Source organism: Ictalurus punctatus, chromosome 5 (assembly GCF_001660625.3).
Source record: "Ictalurus punctatus breed USDA103 chromosome 5, Coco_2.0, whole genome shotgun sequence".
Taxonomy (NCBI): Eukaryota; Metazoa; Chordata; class Actinopteri; order Siluriformes; family Ictaluridae; genus Ictalurus; species Ictalurus punctatus.
Window position 1 is genome coordinate 29078368 of NC_030420.2, and position 13908 is coordinate 29092275.

The following is a 13908-nucleotide window of genomic DNA, read 5'->3' on the forward strand; positions in this document are numbered from 1 at the left end:
AATGGTCAGAGGAATTATTCGAACCAATCGTTTGGATTGTACAACATAATACCTAATTTTCAGAGGAAAAATCTCACTTCAGATGTCACTGATGTCATGGCTGCACATTGCGTAACCTAGAGAGGAGATCAGTATTCACCTGTCATTTTGTCACTTGCTAGTGTGAATGTAGAATTATGAAAACTCTACAAAACACAAATGGAGCTGGAGATCCATGCTGCTTGCTGAAGAGCGTGACGATCCTGACACAGTTTGGACCTCTGTCACTGTCTGCAGCTTGTGAATGAGATGATCTGCTCTCACTCAGCTTTATAAAGCTAGAGAGCAGCGAGAGCAAAGTGGTGTCAACTTTCACACAGATCGGGAGCAACAGTTCAAACACGTGGGTTTTTTTTTTTTGTTTGTTGTTGTTGTTGTTGTCGCATGGGCTCTGTTTGCACAGGATGTGAATGGTGTTGCAAAGGATTTATTTATTTATTTATTTTCACTTTGAGTTCAGTCGTTTCAACTGCGTGAGGATCCAAGCTTCAGGAGATTCTTTCACACAGTGACACGCTGTGTTTGCGTCAGGTTGGTGCTTCCGCTGAACCGTGCTAATAGTCTCCCGCTGCACTGTGGGATACCGCGCTGACAGTTGGAGCTTCAAAGCTCATTTAACAATGAGGGTCACATAGCGTTTCCCTTTCAGCCGCCTTCTGGCATTTTCTAACTTCTGATTACTTTACACTTCAATTCATTGGTTTGTCTTAAAAGGTTGCTGGTTTTTGTGTGTGTGTGTGTGTGTGTGTGTGTGTGTGTGTGTGTGTGTGTGTGTGTGTGAGACCCAACATAACATTTTTTTTTCAATTGAAATGGCCTCAGGCTAAATAAAGTGTTAGGCAATAATTAAAATCTTCATTACATTCTGGCTCCATTAAATATCTCGAGGTCTAAGTGGAACTGCTTTTCAGCCTTTTCTGAATTTTGTCTATTCGTTGTGGACTTTTATTTTTTTACTTTTTATATTGATTTTATTTATAGAGCCATTGTTCCATATAGCACATCTGTGTCACGTCACGGGAGGCTGAGACAGGTACAAGTGCAGTAAAAGCTTTCATTGAGAGGCAGGCAAACAAATCCAATATGACAGGCAGAGACAGTATCCAGAAACAAGGGTGGGTCAAGAGATGGACAAAGAATACAGAATAGGTGAGGTAAAACACACACACAAAAAAAAAAAAAAAAAAAAAAAAAACAGGCGAGAAGTCAAAAAAAAAAAAAAAAACAGAAAAAAGCCTCGGTAAGGATCAGGCGGTTAAACACTGCACAATACTTCGTCCTGGACGAAGAAACACATGGGTTTAAATCTACAAAGGGAAACTGAAAGCAAGTGAGACACATGAGGGAGACACCCAATGACCTACAATACCAGTGTAGGGGTCTAACCCCGGGGTCCTGATGAAAATCCCCCATTGGCCCTTCTCTATCATGACCCCCTAATAATCCCCAACTCTGAATTGGCTACATCACTCTCTCCTCTCCTCGCCTCTCCTCTCCACTAATATCCGGTGTGTGGTGGGCATTCTGGCGCACTATGGCTGCTGTCGCATCATCCAGGTGGATACTACACATTGGTGGTGGTTAATGAGATTCCCTCCCTCCGACTATGTAAAGCGCTTTGAGTGTCTAGAAAGAAAAGCGCTATATAAATGTAAGGAATTATTATTATTAATGAGAGGATATGGGTGGAGACAGGACATAAACCAAAACAAAAACACGTGATAATGTAAACAATGTCATGTCAACCTGGAATCGTGCGCTATGGGCAGGTTAAGTGCACTGAGAGCAGGGGAAGTACCTGACAATCTGCTATATGCACTCATACCTGATTACACACACACACACACCTACTGGTTGAAGCATTCCCAGCATGAGAAGTGGTTTGTTTTTGTCTTCCTCAAAAAGTTTTTTTTTTTCAAATGTTTGTGAATTAAACATGAACAAAGAAAACAAGTTGTTGTTTTTTTTCTGTCTCAGTGGCGGAAAGTCAAAATGACCCATGAACACTACATCTATTGCTAAGTAACTTTTCAGGTATGAAATATGTTGAGGATGACGTGATGCTACAGAAGCAACAGAACTGTTCGACTAAACTTGTTCTGCTACAGGAATCTGTCTAAATCACATGATAAAGCAAGATAAAGAAATATAGCATGGGAGTTGAAACTGAAGCAGTGTTTGGAGGAAGTCCATCCGTCCATCCATCTTCTATACCGCTTATCCTTTTCAGGGTCATGGGGAAACCTGGAGTCTATCCCAGGGGCACAAGGCGGGGTACACCCTGGACAGGGTGCCAATCCATCGCAGGGCACAATCACATACACACTCACACACCAATTCATACACTACGGACACTTTGGACATGCCAGTCAGTCTACCATGCATGTCTTTGGACTGGCAGAGGAAACCCCCGCAGAGAACATGCAAACTCCGCACACACAGGGCCACGGCAGGAATCGAATCCCCGACCCTGGATGTGTGAGGCAAACGTGCTAACCACTAAGCCACAGTGCGCCCTGGAGGTAGCCCATATCAATGGAATGAATGACGTGGATCTCGCTTCAGTCGTCTGAATCTAGACTGTTTTATCTTTTTTTGATAGAGATGCAGGAGACGTAAAACTCCTTGAAAGAAGGCTTTCTTGCACATCTCCAGCTCCGACCTCCTCTTCAGTGATTGCTGTATTTTTTTTTTTTTTCTGCACTCCAAACTCTGAGATGCAGCTCAGCGGAAGGGTGAAAAAAGGATCCATTTTTATGCAGGAACTTTAAAAGGTGATGAGAGATAAAAGGACCATTAATACTAGAGAGCCTTACTTCTCCTTTTCTCTTTCCATCTCTGTGGTTTGAATTTTGCATGACCACTAAAGGTCTGAAGCTCTAAGGATTTATGGAATTGCTCTATTTATATTCTCAGAGCTGGAACAGCAAGCATGTAGTTTAAGGTTAGTTTAAAATGACTGAACTATGCATACTTAATCGTACAGCCTTGCCACTGATCGCTCAGAAACTAGTATTTATTTCGTTGTTTTTTTTTTGCAATTATATCCCGCCGACTAGCTTCAAGAACGATCATCATCCTTCTAGTTCAAACTGCACGCTTGCCTGAGATTTATTTCATTTGCAAGACAATATTGTATTATTAATGTTATGACTTTTATTTGGTAAAAGGAAGAGAAATGCTTTATTTATATCAGATGGCTGTATGACTGGAGGGAAGGTGCCTCTACTGAAATATTCACCATCGAGGGAATGGCACAAATGTTTGGTCAGAAGTATGACAACATTCACTTTTGTGTTGTGTTTCTTGAGGAAAAGTGGCAAACAAAATTCTCAGAATGCCGCAGAGTTTCGAAAGCTCCCTGGGTTTCTTTTCAAACTCAGCGGGAGTTGGCGCTTTATATGTTTGCGACTGAAGTCTGCATAGGATTCGCAATAAATTGAGTTTCCTTTAAAGCACACATTTTGCTTTTTCATCTACTCGGAAAAGCAGCAGGCCTTGAGGACATTACTGCTGTCCAACTTCATTATCCAACACCGGCTCCCGCTGTCACCTTTCAGAGGCTCCATTAATCCCAAGACATTACGGATTGACAGACCTTAAGCTATTTGCATAAACCCAAAAGGATGGACAATAACAACATCTAGAGCTCTATATACATCGCGCCAGAGCCTTTTTTTTTTTTTTTTCAAAACATGAGGACAGGATCTTCCAACTACACTTTTGCAGAAGTGTATTATTCACTTATGAATAAAAGGTAATTTATTGGACATATGTATAATTATGTACTTCATAGCTTTAACATTTGAATAATCCAAAAAGGTGGCCTGCTGAGGGATGATTAACCCTACATTATGATTATGAACTAAAGATGTCTCCAAAGTGTCTAAGCATCTATTAACAGCCAGTGTTGTTGCAGTCAAGACGATGACAATCCATAACAAGGCAAGACCAACCAGAGCAAAACTTTAAAGATGTAGCGTATGGCTGTTTTCACACCTAGCTTGTTTGCTACAGTCTGCACCATAGTTTGATATTTTGTGACATTTTTTAAACAGGCTGCCTCCTTAAACGAGTGTCCACCCCTGGCCTTAAACGGGCTGCCTCCTTAAATAAGTGCCCACCCCTGTCCTTAAACGGGCTGCCTCCTTAAATAAGTGTCCACCCCGTCCTTAAACGGGCTGCCTCCTTAAATAAGTGCCCACCCCGTCCTTAAATGGGCTGCCTCCTTAAATAAGTGCCAACCCCTGTCCTTAAACGGGCTGCCTCCTTAAATAAGTGTCCACCCCTGTCCTTAAACGGGCTGCCTCCTTAAATAAGTGCCCCCCCGTCCTTAAATGGGCTGCCTCCTTAAATAAGTGCCAACCCCTGTCCTTAAACGGGCTGCCTCCTTAAATAAGTGCCCACCCCTGTCCTTAAATGGGCTGCCTCCTTAAATAAGTGCCCACCCCTTTCCTAAAACGTTCTGCCTCCTTAAATAAGTGTCCACCCCTGTCCTTAAACGGGCTGCCTCCTTAAATAAGTGCCCACCCCTGTCCTTAAATGGGCTGCCTCCTTAAATAAGTGCCAACCCCTGTCCTTAAACGGGCTGCCTCCTTACAGGCACTTAAGTGCCCACCCCTGTCCTTAAACGGGCTGCCTCCTTAAATAAGTGCCAACCCCTGTCCTTAAACGGGCTGCCTCCTTAAATAAGTGCCCACCCCTGTCCTTAAACGGGCTGCCTCCTTAAATAAGTGCCCACCCCTGTCCTTAAACGGGCTGCCTTCTTAAATAAGTGCCCACCCCTGTCCTTAAATGGGCTGCCCCCTTAAATAAGTGCCAAACCCTGTACTTAAACGGGCTGCCTCCTTAAATAAGTGCCAACCCCTGTCCTTAAACGGGCTGCCTCCGTAAATAAGTGCCAACCCCTTGCCTTAAATGGGCTGCCGCCTTGAGTGCCCACCCCGGCCTTAAACGGGCTGCCTCGTTAAATGAGTACCAACCCCGGGCCTTAATCGGACTGCTTCCTTAAATAAGTGCCAAATCCTGTCCTTAAACAGGCTGCCTCCTTAAATAAGTGCCAACCCCTGTCCTTAAACAGGCTGCCTCCTTAAATGAGTGTCCTGCTCAGAGCCCTAATAAACAAAGACATCTTATACAATTGTGTGCTTAAAAATTCGTGGCAACAGCTTAGGGAAGGCCCACATATTGGTTATCATGGTCAGGTGTCCACATACTTTTGACCACAAAATGCGCTTTTGATAACATCTCATGGGCATATGTTCAGTCAGTCACTCAGTCAGTAAAGGTTCATTTCCTAAAAATTCAATCCTTCTTCCACCAAACAGAAAACACTCACTAGGTCTTGAAGACAAAACACGGCCTCGTCTGCAGATATGTGCCAATAAAGATTGCAGAAAGGTCTTTTAAAAAAGTGCCTCAGGAGTCCGGGCTTGTGCACGAGCCCAGTTGCTATATGACTGTTCTTACTCAGTTTGTCTTCTGAGTGCCCTCGGTGCCTATTTACGTGACAAATCTAGGTGCAGAACGTCAAGTGTTGTGTGAATAAACGGCCACGAGTCACGGATGGCATCTGTAGCTGTTCACCTCAGATGCTATCCGGATAATCCTCGATAACCTCGACTGGATTTCCATGATTTGCTGGTAGAGGAGCTGCAAACGTCCATTGTCACGATTCAATCTGAATCACATTAACAGGGTGTTTAATTGCTAATGGGTTGCAGATGGTTCCAATGATTTCGACTGGCCGCTTTTCCCTCTTCAATCTAATTGCACAGACTGCATATTACATAATTAACAAGTATTTACAGATTGCGCTGAGGGTATATTAATCCCTCTGTTCTTTGCCATGTTCTTCTTGGACTCCAAATGCTGAAAAGCTCTCCAACTGACATTTATATTTAGAAATCATGCCGAGTGATGGACAGCAAATTAAATCAGGGTCAATACGGTGATAACGTTTTTAACCGTTAAGTTAAAAAAAAAAAAAGAAAAGAAAAAAAATGGGGTTTTTCTGTGTAGTTTTGCTACAGTGATTGAAGGAGCGATGGAGAGCGCCGTGTAAAGTGGAAGCTCTTTTGTCGGGAACGGAGTTATTGGATGTACCGGATAAGCACACTCCATAACGTGAAGGGAAATGAGCTGGCATGAGTCTTCTCACGTCAGTGGCATGCATCATTGCAGAATGTGCTATCTCCAGTTTCCTGTTCTGGATTAAGAGCCTGCGATGATTAGGTGTGTGGTGACTCAGCGGCCTGTGTAAGCCTGGTTCTTTGAAGTTGGTGTGTGTGTGTGTTGTCTTAATAGCTATGAACCTTTTTCCATGGTACAGTCTCAACAGCTGCCCCAAATGAAGGCAAAGGAAAGCTAGTTTATTGTCCAGAAGTTTGAGAGACAACCAGAATAGGCTCAGTGCTGACGGTAAAAGTGATTTCGTTATTATTTCGTCATCACAGCACGACATTGTTTGCATAAAAATGACATCTCTGTGTGTGCATATGTGTGTCACATGCTGCTTAATTGTGTGCTACCAATCAGCAACAGACACTACTTTCCCGCCCCGTTGAACGCGTACCAAAAACTCCTGGTACACCTAGTACTTTTGATACCATTACATTTGGACTTCGCTAGGACTTGGGCTACACATGCATACTGAGGATTTAACACAGGTATTCCACACATCTCTACTCCGACTACTGACTTAAGTGCTATCCAGAAGAATTTTGAAATCATTTCGGCGAGAAAAATGTATGTATGTTTTAAATAAAATTAGAAGTGTCAAAGCATGTTGCAGGTAGAAAAGTCTAATTTTTATGTTTGCCAGCTACAGTGAAATCCGATGGGCTTTCCCAGGCTGCCTCACATCCATCCATCCATCCATCCATTTTCTGTACCGCTTATCCTACTCTAGGTCGTGGGGGCCACAAGGTGGTGGATACCCTGGACAGACACACACTCACACACTACGGACAATTTAGAGATGCCAGTCAACCTACAACGCATGTCTTTGGACTGCTGGAAGAAACTAAGAGTATATGGAGGAAACCCCCGGAGCATGGGGAGTTCATGCAAACTCCGAGCGCACATGGCAGAGACAGGATTCGAACCCACGCCATATTAATTCTTTCATTCATCTACAGTAAAAGCTTTATCCTGGTCAGGGTCATGGTGGATCCAGAGCTATATCACAACCACCAGGAGCAGTGGTGGCTTGGTGGTTAAGGCTCTGGGTTACTGATCGGATGGTCGGGGGTTCAAACCCCAGCACTGCCAAGCTGCCACTGTTGGGCCCTTGAGCAAGGCCCTTAACCCTCTCAGCTCCAGGGGCGCTACCTCATGGTTGACCCTGTGCTCTGACCCCAGCCTCCTGACATTCTGGGGTATGCGAAGAAAAGAATTTCACTCTGCATATTTATATGTGACTAATAAAGACACATTACTCATTATAAGATGGGAATACACACTGGATGAGGACACCATGAATTCACACCTCACCAATTCACCTACTGGCATGTTTTTGGAAGGTGGGAAGAAACCAGAGAACCAGGAAGAAACCCATACAAAACCTGAGAGTAAGCCAAGCTCAGGATAGAACCAGGAATCCTAAAGCGGTCCGCTGTACTGCTCTGCCGCCCTGTTTCATTATTACCGCCAGTTGGAAAGAGTGACTATAATTACCCTTTCGGCTTTTGTTTGTAATTCTGTATTTCAGCTTTGGTCGCTTCTTCTAATCAAACGAGTAGCAGCAAAGAACGCTTGACTTCTTGTTCTCGCCCTCTCTTGCTCTCCCTCTTTTCCATGATCCTGTTGCTGCATTCTTTGATTACTCACTGACAGTCAGAAAAAAAAAATGCCCAAATGGATGCTGTCCTGCTGCACTTGGTACAATACACATTCTGGACTAGTGGTCATTCCTACCATCCCATTGATTAGTGCTGTTATTAAGTATTTTCTTTGAATGTGTTTTATAAGGCATCATCATTCGTAGGAATAGCAGAGTGTAAATAAAACAGTTGGTTCTTTTGACTTAATCTTGTGGTTCGAAGCAAGAAAAGCTCAAGCGTCTCACTTCGCCTCTCCGCTGTGCCATCGATGCAAACAACCGAGGGTCAGATCTGCAGAAGAGGTTCTGTGGACTCTATGTGTCTCCCCAAGAAGTTAAAGGTTCTGTCTTCCCTGCCGAATGCTGTCATTGATGGACGTGCGTAATTTGGATGGTGTAAAGGAACTATAGAGAGGCTGTAAACTGGGAAGAATGCTTTTAGTCTACTACATTCCTGTGCTATATTTTGGGGCTATGCTCATTTAATAAAGTGGATCGATCACTGTAATCACAGAGCGTGTGTTTCTTGTTGTCTTACAGCAGGCCTGCAGTACTTCAGGAGACAATAACTGCACTATTGAATCAGATAGGACCCAGCTGTGTGGCTGTGGGCCCACTCACTTCTTCATTGCTCTCTCCTCAATGTACTTCTGGACCCCGTACAGAGGAGGCGGAGCTGAGTCGATTGACATGTTGACAAGCGCGTCCTGCCCTCAGTGCTCACTGGCTCACTGTGGTGTTTGTCAGTGCAGTAGATTGTCATCACCACACTGCTGTACCTTCTTGGCTAAAGAAGCAGCCTGCTGGGAGGAACAACAGAAGCACATGCTTTGTTTTTCTGTCGTTTTTGCTGCAGGGCTTGTTTTTTTTTCACCTTTTGTTCTTGGTTGGCAGTGATATGAAACCAAACCTACTATTGCCCAATAACGCCCAAAAGAAATGATGTCTGGTGCAGCCTCATCATAACGAAGCTAAAGCCGAATCCTGGACATCTTCTCAAAATTAGAAATCCCGGCCGGACGCTTTTTTAAGGTCTGAAAAAGAGGACATGTCCGGGAAAAAGAGGACGTATGGACATCCTAACAAAAACATTTCAGAGAACAATTTGTGTTCATTTCTACCCAAAGTTATTTGCACATGCACCAGGAGGTTGCTCATGTGACCCACGACTGGCAAGAGACGACCGGAACTATAACCAAGCAGCTGTCAATATTGTGTTATGTCAAAATATTAATTTCTTTGCTTTTAAATGAAAAAAAAAATGTAATCCTCATAGTATTCCCATTACACTTGCACGAAACTGTTTTTCACGGTTTTTCACAGTGATGTTTGCTGGCAAATGAGACCTTTTTGCTGTACTCACGTTCGACTCGAAGAGGGCTTTAGCTGAATGTGCGTTGTGATGACGTCACATGAAGCGTCTCGGGGCAAATCTGCGGAAAATCCGGGGTAATTCTGAGAAACTACAAGCACCTCAGAATATTACGGAGTTTGTTTGATTTTGCGTTCATTTCTGCGATCGCAAAATGGCGAAATCCTCACGGGACTGACATTAAACATTACTAAATGGTTAATGCAGTTAAAACTAATTACAGTAACGATAACGAACATATTATTTCCATATACCATTATCAACGTTTACAATATGTATTACTTAAACTACTTAAAAGTCTTAATTTATGCTTCACTTATACTTAATGTATTAATTAGCAAATATTTCATGACATGCATTATAAAAATGGATTGTTTTGGTTCTAAAAGCTTCTTGGCTGAGCCTCGATATACACTTAAGCCATTGCTCTGTACATAATTTTTGCCCTTGTATGTTGCTTAGCAACCAGACCTTAGCAGTTTGCAGTACTGTTTTGTGAACATTATTAATAATGAATGAAATGATTTATGGAACAATTTATTTGATCACATTAAGACCACACTTTCCTGTGATGACGTCATGCTCTTTGCTTTAATTAATCTTACTTAAAAAAGAGAATAAACAAACAACAACAACAAAAAAAAGGAACTATAAACAGGACAAACATTAGAATTAAAAGAACTATGAAGCGGTTAAACACACGCACACATATTTACTGTGCAGTATCCACACACTCAGACCAAACTTCCTACAACCATTATTCTGTAATTCAACAAAGTTGTCCCTCGATGTTAAAGCCAAACGTGACAAAAGTAGACAAAAGTGAACGGGAGTACTTGGCAACGCAGTGTAATCTGCTGCTGAAGCTCATCTGAGCTGAAGGACTAGTGTCAGCTATTGTGTGCTCCGCTGCCAGCACATGGTGGATATGAAGAGAAACATGAGGAAGGAAATATCACACAAACACTCCCACTCCATCTAATGCCATTATAATGTATGTTTTTTCCCCGTTTACCCTGCGTATGAGACGATAAGTTCAGCAAGTTTGCTGGGGAGATGTTACCCAAAGCTACACCCTTTATTCACAGCCAATCATCTCTACCACAGGAGTGCTCGCTCGTGCCGGGCAATACATTCTCTTTTCAATTGAACGTATTATCGCTTTTTAAACGAAAGCCAGTCCGTGCTGCCCTAGTGGGAATATCCTTGTGAAATATTTATTAAAACACACAAATTTCGCTGTATTTTAATAGGTTTGTCCTCATGGTGCAATAAAGATTTAGAGCTCTTGCTTCTGAAAGGTGACTCGGTAAGTAGTTACAGAGATTATGCTGAATAATTAAATTCTCTTTGGTTCCTTTGTGGATTGGAGGAGGATTGAAAGAGAGGGTTTATTCTGAGGCGAGCCACAGCTATTCATTTTAAATGCAGCCCCGAGCACCTGCATGGAGCTCTCGCATGCTGTCTCGAGAGAAGTGCTGTGCTTTCCAAGACGCTTGAAAGGTGCAGCTCCCAGGCCTCACTGTTGGATCCGGGTTCTACACTATACGTCCACACGAACCGTATGCCTTCAGTAACAGCTAAACCACCGTAACAAGCTTATACTGAAGCACAAACCGTTTCTTGCAGTAGGAGGCTGTTGATCGCTGACAAACACACCCACGGAGACAATATTATGATTTCGAATTCAGGCCAGAGGATGTGTCGACATCATTGTGGATTCAATTTATATAGTTCCCTGATGCGTTTGTGTGTATAGATGTGTGTCCGAATGCGTGTTCTCGTCCTGACGGAGCAATGCTGAGCACATGCCCTTGCCTTCTTTATGTTACTATCCAGGGTTTTTTTCCCCCCATTTCTGGTACTTTCAGCAGTCATTGATCCACTGCTTGCTTGATTAATTTTCTTAAAGGGCATCAGCAGTCAATTAGTGCCTGAATTACACTTTAAATTCTGATGAGGTCTTACCTTCACACCAATTTACTTACAAAGCCCCAAAACCTTTTTTTTTTGGCAACTCATGAAAGGACATCATGTCATGTAATACCCTATACGGACAAAACCATCACATCCTTATGTGCTTTTTGAACATCCCATTCTAGATTTAGTCCGTTTTTTTGCTCTTATAATAATCTCCACCCTTCTGGGAAGGTGTTCCACTAGATTTTGGAGCGGGGCTGTGAGGATTTGCCCATTCAGCCACAAGAGCATTAGTGAGGACAGGTATTGATGTCGGGCGATGATACAGTGTTCCAGTTCATCCCAAAGGTGTTCAATGGGGTCGAGGTCAGGGTTCTGTGCAGGACACTCGAGTTCCTCCAGTCCAAATTTGGTAAATCATGTCTTCATGGACCTCACTTTGTGCAGAGATCCAGTGAAGGTTAATTGTAATGCTACAGCATACATCTTATACAGCGGTGTGATTCCAACTTTGTGGCAACATTTTGCTAAGGCCCATATGTGGGTGTGGTGGTCAGGTGTCCACAGAATTTTGGCCCTATAGTGTAGGGTATTTTATTGACTATGAAGCATAGACATCAAATATAGACATAGATTTCTTAGGTTTTGCTTTTGGCAAAAACAGAGGGTGTGCTTGGTCAGGCAGAGGGGCTAGAGCATGACACTGGATTGGTTTTCTAAAGACTCAGCATTTCTATTTTTTATTTTTTGCCCCGAGAGGAACAGAAGAGAGCAATGATAGAGTATAATAACGGCTGGTGCTTTGGTCTCCTCATCGTACTACTGTATAGGTGCAGTTAAAAAAAAGTTGGATTGTTATTGCACACAAATAGTTTCACTCAAGTTAGATACTGTATGAATAAACGTCAAATATCTAACTGTATAAAATCTATTGGAATCAGTATCTCGCGATGGGGGGTGGGGTGGGATTACTGTGGTAATGTGGTAGGGGGGGGGGGGGGGGGGGGGGTTATAAAAATCGGTCATAAATAGAGAACAGAGTGTTAAATGTTTCTGTCGACAAGCAAACTCTTATTGCCTAACATACAGTACACTGATTACTGATTCAGTGTTTATTATCATATATATTACAATGTATATAGCTATTTGTGTGATGACAACTTTATCCTTCAAATCTTCAAGCAGAAATGTTATACCTTAATTTTCATATGTCCGTGCTCCAGGTGTTCCAGCGCAGAGAAGATGGCTCTGTGAACTTCTACAGGGAATGGGCCGCGTATCAAGAGGGATTTGGTAAGATTACAGGAGAACACTGGCTTGGTAAGTCCAGCTTTCAGGAATTATTTCCATTTCCCGTCATTTTTTTTTTTTTTTTTTGTGTGTGTTTTTTTCCATGTATTGTTATCATGATGGTATTTTAATAAACAATATTATTGTATACGAGCAAGCCAGAGCTTTTACAGATGAAGTGATCATGTTAGCAGAGAACTGCAAAAGCTTGTGGAGCGGATTTTTTTTGCTTCCCCGCTGAGCAGTTAACAATATGTTGAAGTTGGTAATTGCTTCAAAGTCAGATAAACATTCGGCGGTTAGAAGTAAACCGTTTCTGAAAAGAAAGTTTGGGGAAATATTATCTATAATTTTCCTCACAGAGAAGACAAGGAAGCTGTTTTTCGACAACATAATTCAGTGAAAAAGTAGAAGTTTACAAACCTGTAGTAACGAAGCATATATTGAGGTTTTTTTAAAAAAAAAAAATAAAATAAAGTAACAGTATTTCTTAGGTGTTGAAATGACACGATGTTTAAAAAGTCATGTATCATTCATTCATTCATTCAGCTGACCATAAAGCTTCACTGTTCATGCTAGTCAGCTAGCAAAATATGAGCTAACCTGACAGGATTTCTAAAATAATTTCGATGTACTCAAATGTTTATGCCTATAATCTTTGTTGCTAATACAAGAAAAGTTAGCTAACAAGCCTGGGTGCTAGCTTTCTTATTGACGGGGAATGTTTTTTACATTTTGGCAACCCTGCTAACTACCAAGAAGGCATACTCTCGCTAGCTAAGCAACTAGGCAAACAGTGCTAGCTTATGAAATAGGATTTTGCAGTTTTAACTCTTTTAAAATGACTTTCTAGTTTAAAAAGTGGATACAAACCTTTGTTTTATTAGGAAATTGTGCTAGTTTTCCACTTGAATTGGAGCTTTATTCTTAGTAAGAGTGTGCCACAGAGAAAATGGCTCATTTCAGTACACCTGAGGTAAAGATGTAGGAGAGGGGGAGGGGTGGTCTGTATCCGCATTGCCTTCAGTGGCGCTGAGGCGTTGTGGTATTTTCTCTCTGCTTTGTTCTCCTGTCCACATGAGAACAGCATTTTGGGTCAATAAAATGCCCTTAAGGGTGGAGAAATGTAAAAATTCTTTTCTTTTTCATGTGGATGTGAAAAACGTTTCTGGAAAGGCTGACGTTACACCATCAACCTACACATGCCTGTTGCAGTTTTTAATTAGTTATTATATGGTAGGAAAGCATGCGTTCTTTGCATGTTTTTTAATTGTTTTTTTTTGTTTGTTTGTTTGTTTGGTTGGTTTTTTTTAGATGTTACCACCCTGGCCTGACATGCTCATGTGAGCATGTGAGGTTAAAAACTACATTTTCATAAATACCCATATGGACAAGGTCTGAGGCTGAGCCAGTCACCTAACCAGTGTTTCCATCCAACACTGCGCTAATATCCCAATCAAATGAA

At 42.1% G+C, this 13908-nt stretch overlaps 1 protein-coding gene across 1 annotated transcript in view; it reads left to right on the forward strand.

The window, feature by feature from the left end:
* The window catches only part of LOC108264998 (fibrinogen C domain-containing protein 1), a 95652-nt gene that overhangs the window by 44077 nt on the left and 37667 nt on the right, over nucleotides 1-13908 (forward strand). The window contains exon 7 of the mRNA XM_053680401.1: nucleotides 12377-12473. Coding sequence (XP_053536376.1) covers nucleotides 12377-12473 — 97 coding nt within the window. The remainder of the gene's footprint in view (nucleotides 1-12376; nucleotides 12474-13908) is intronic.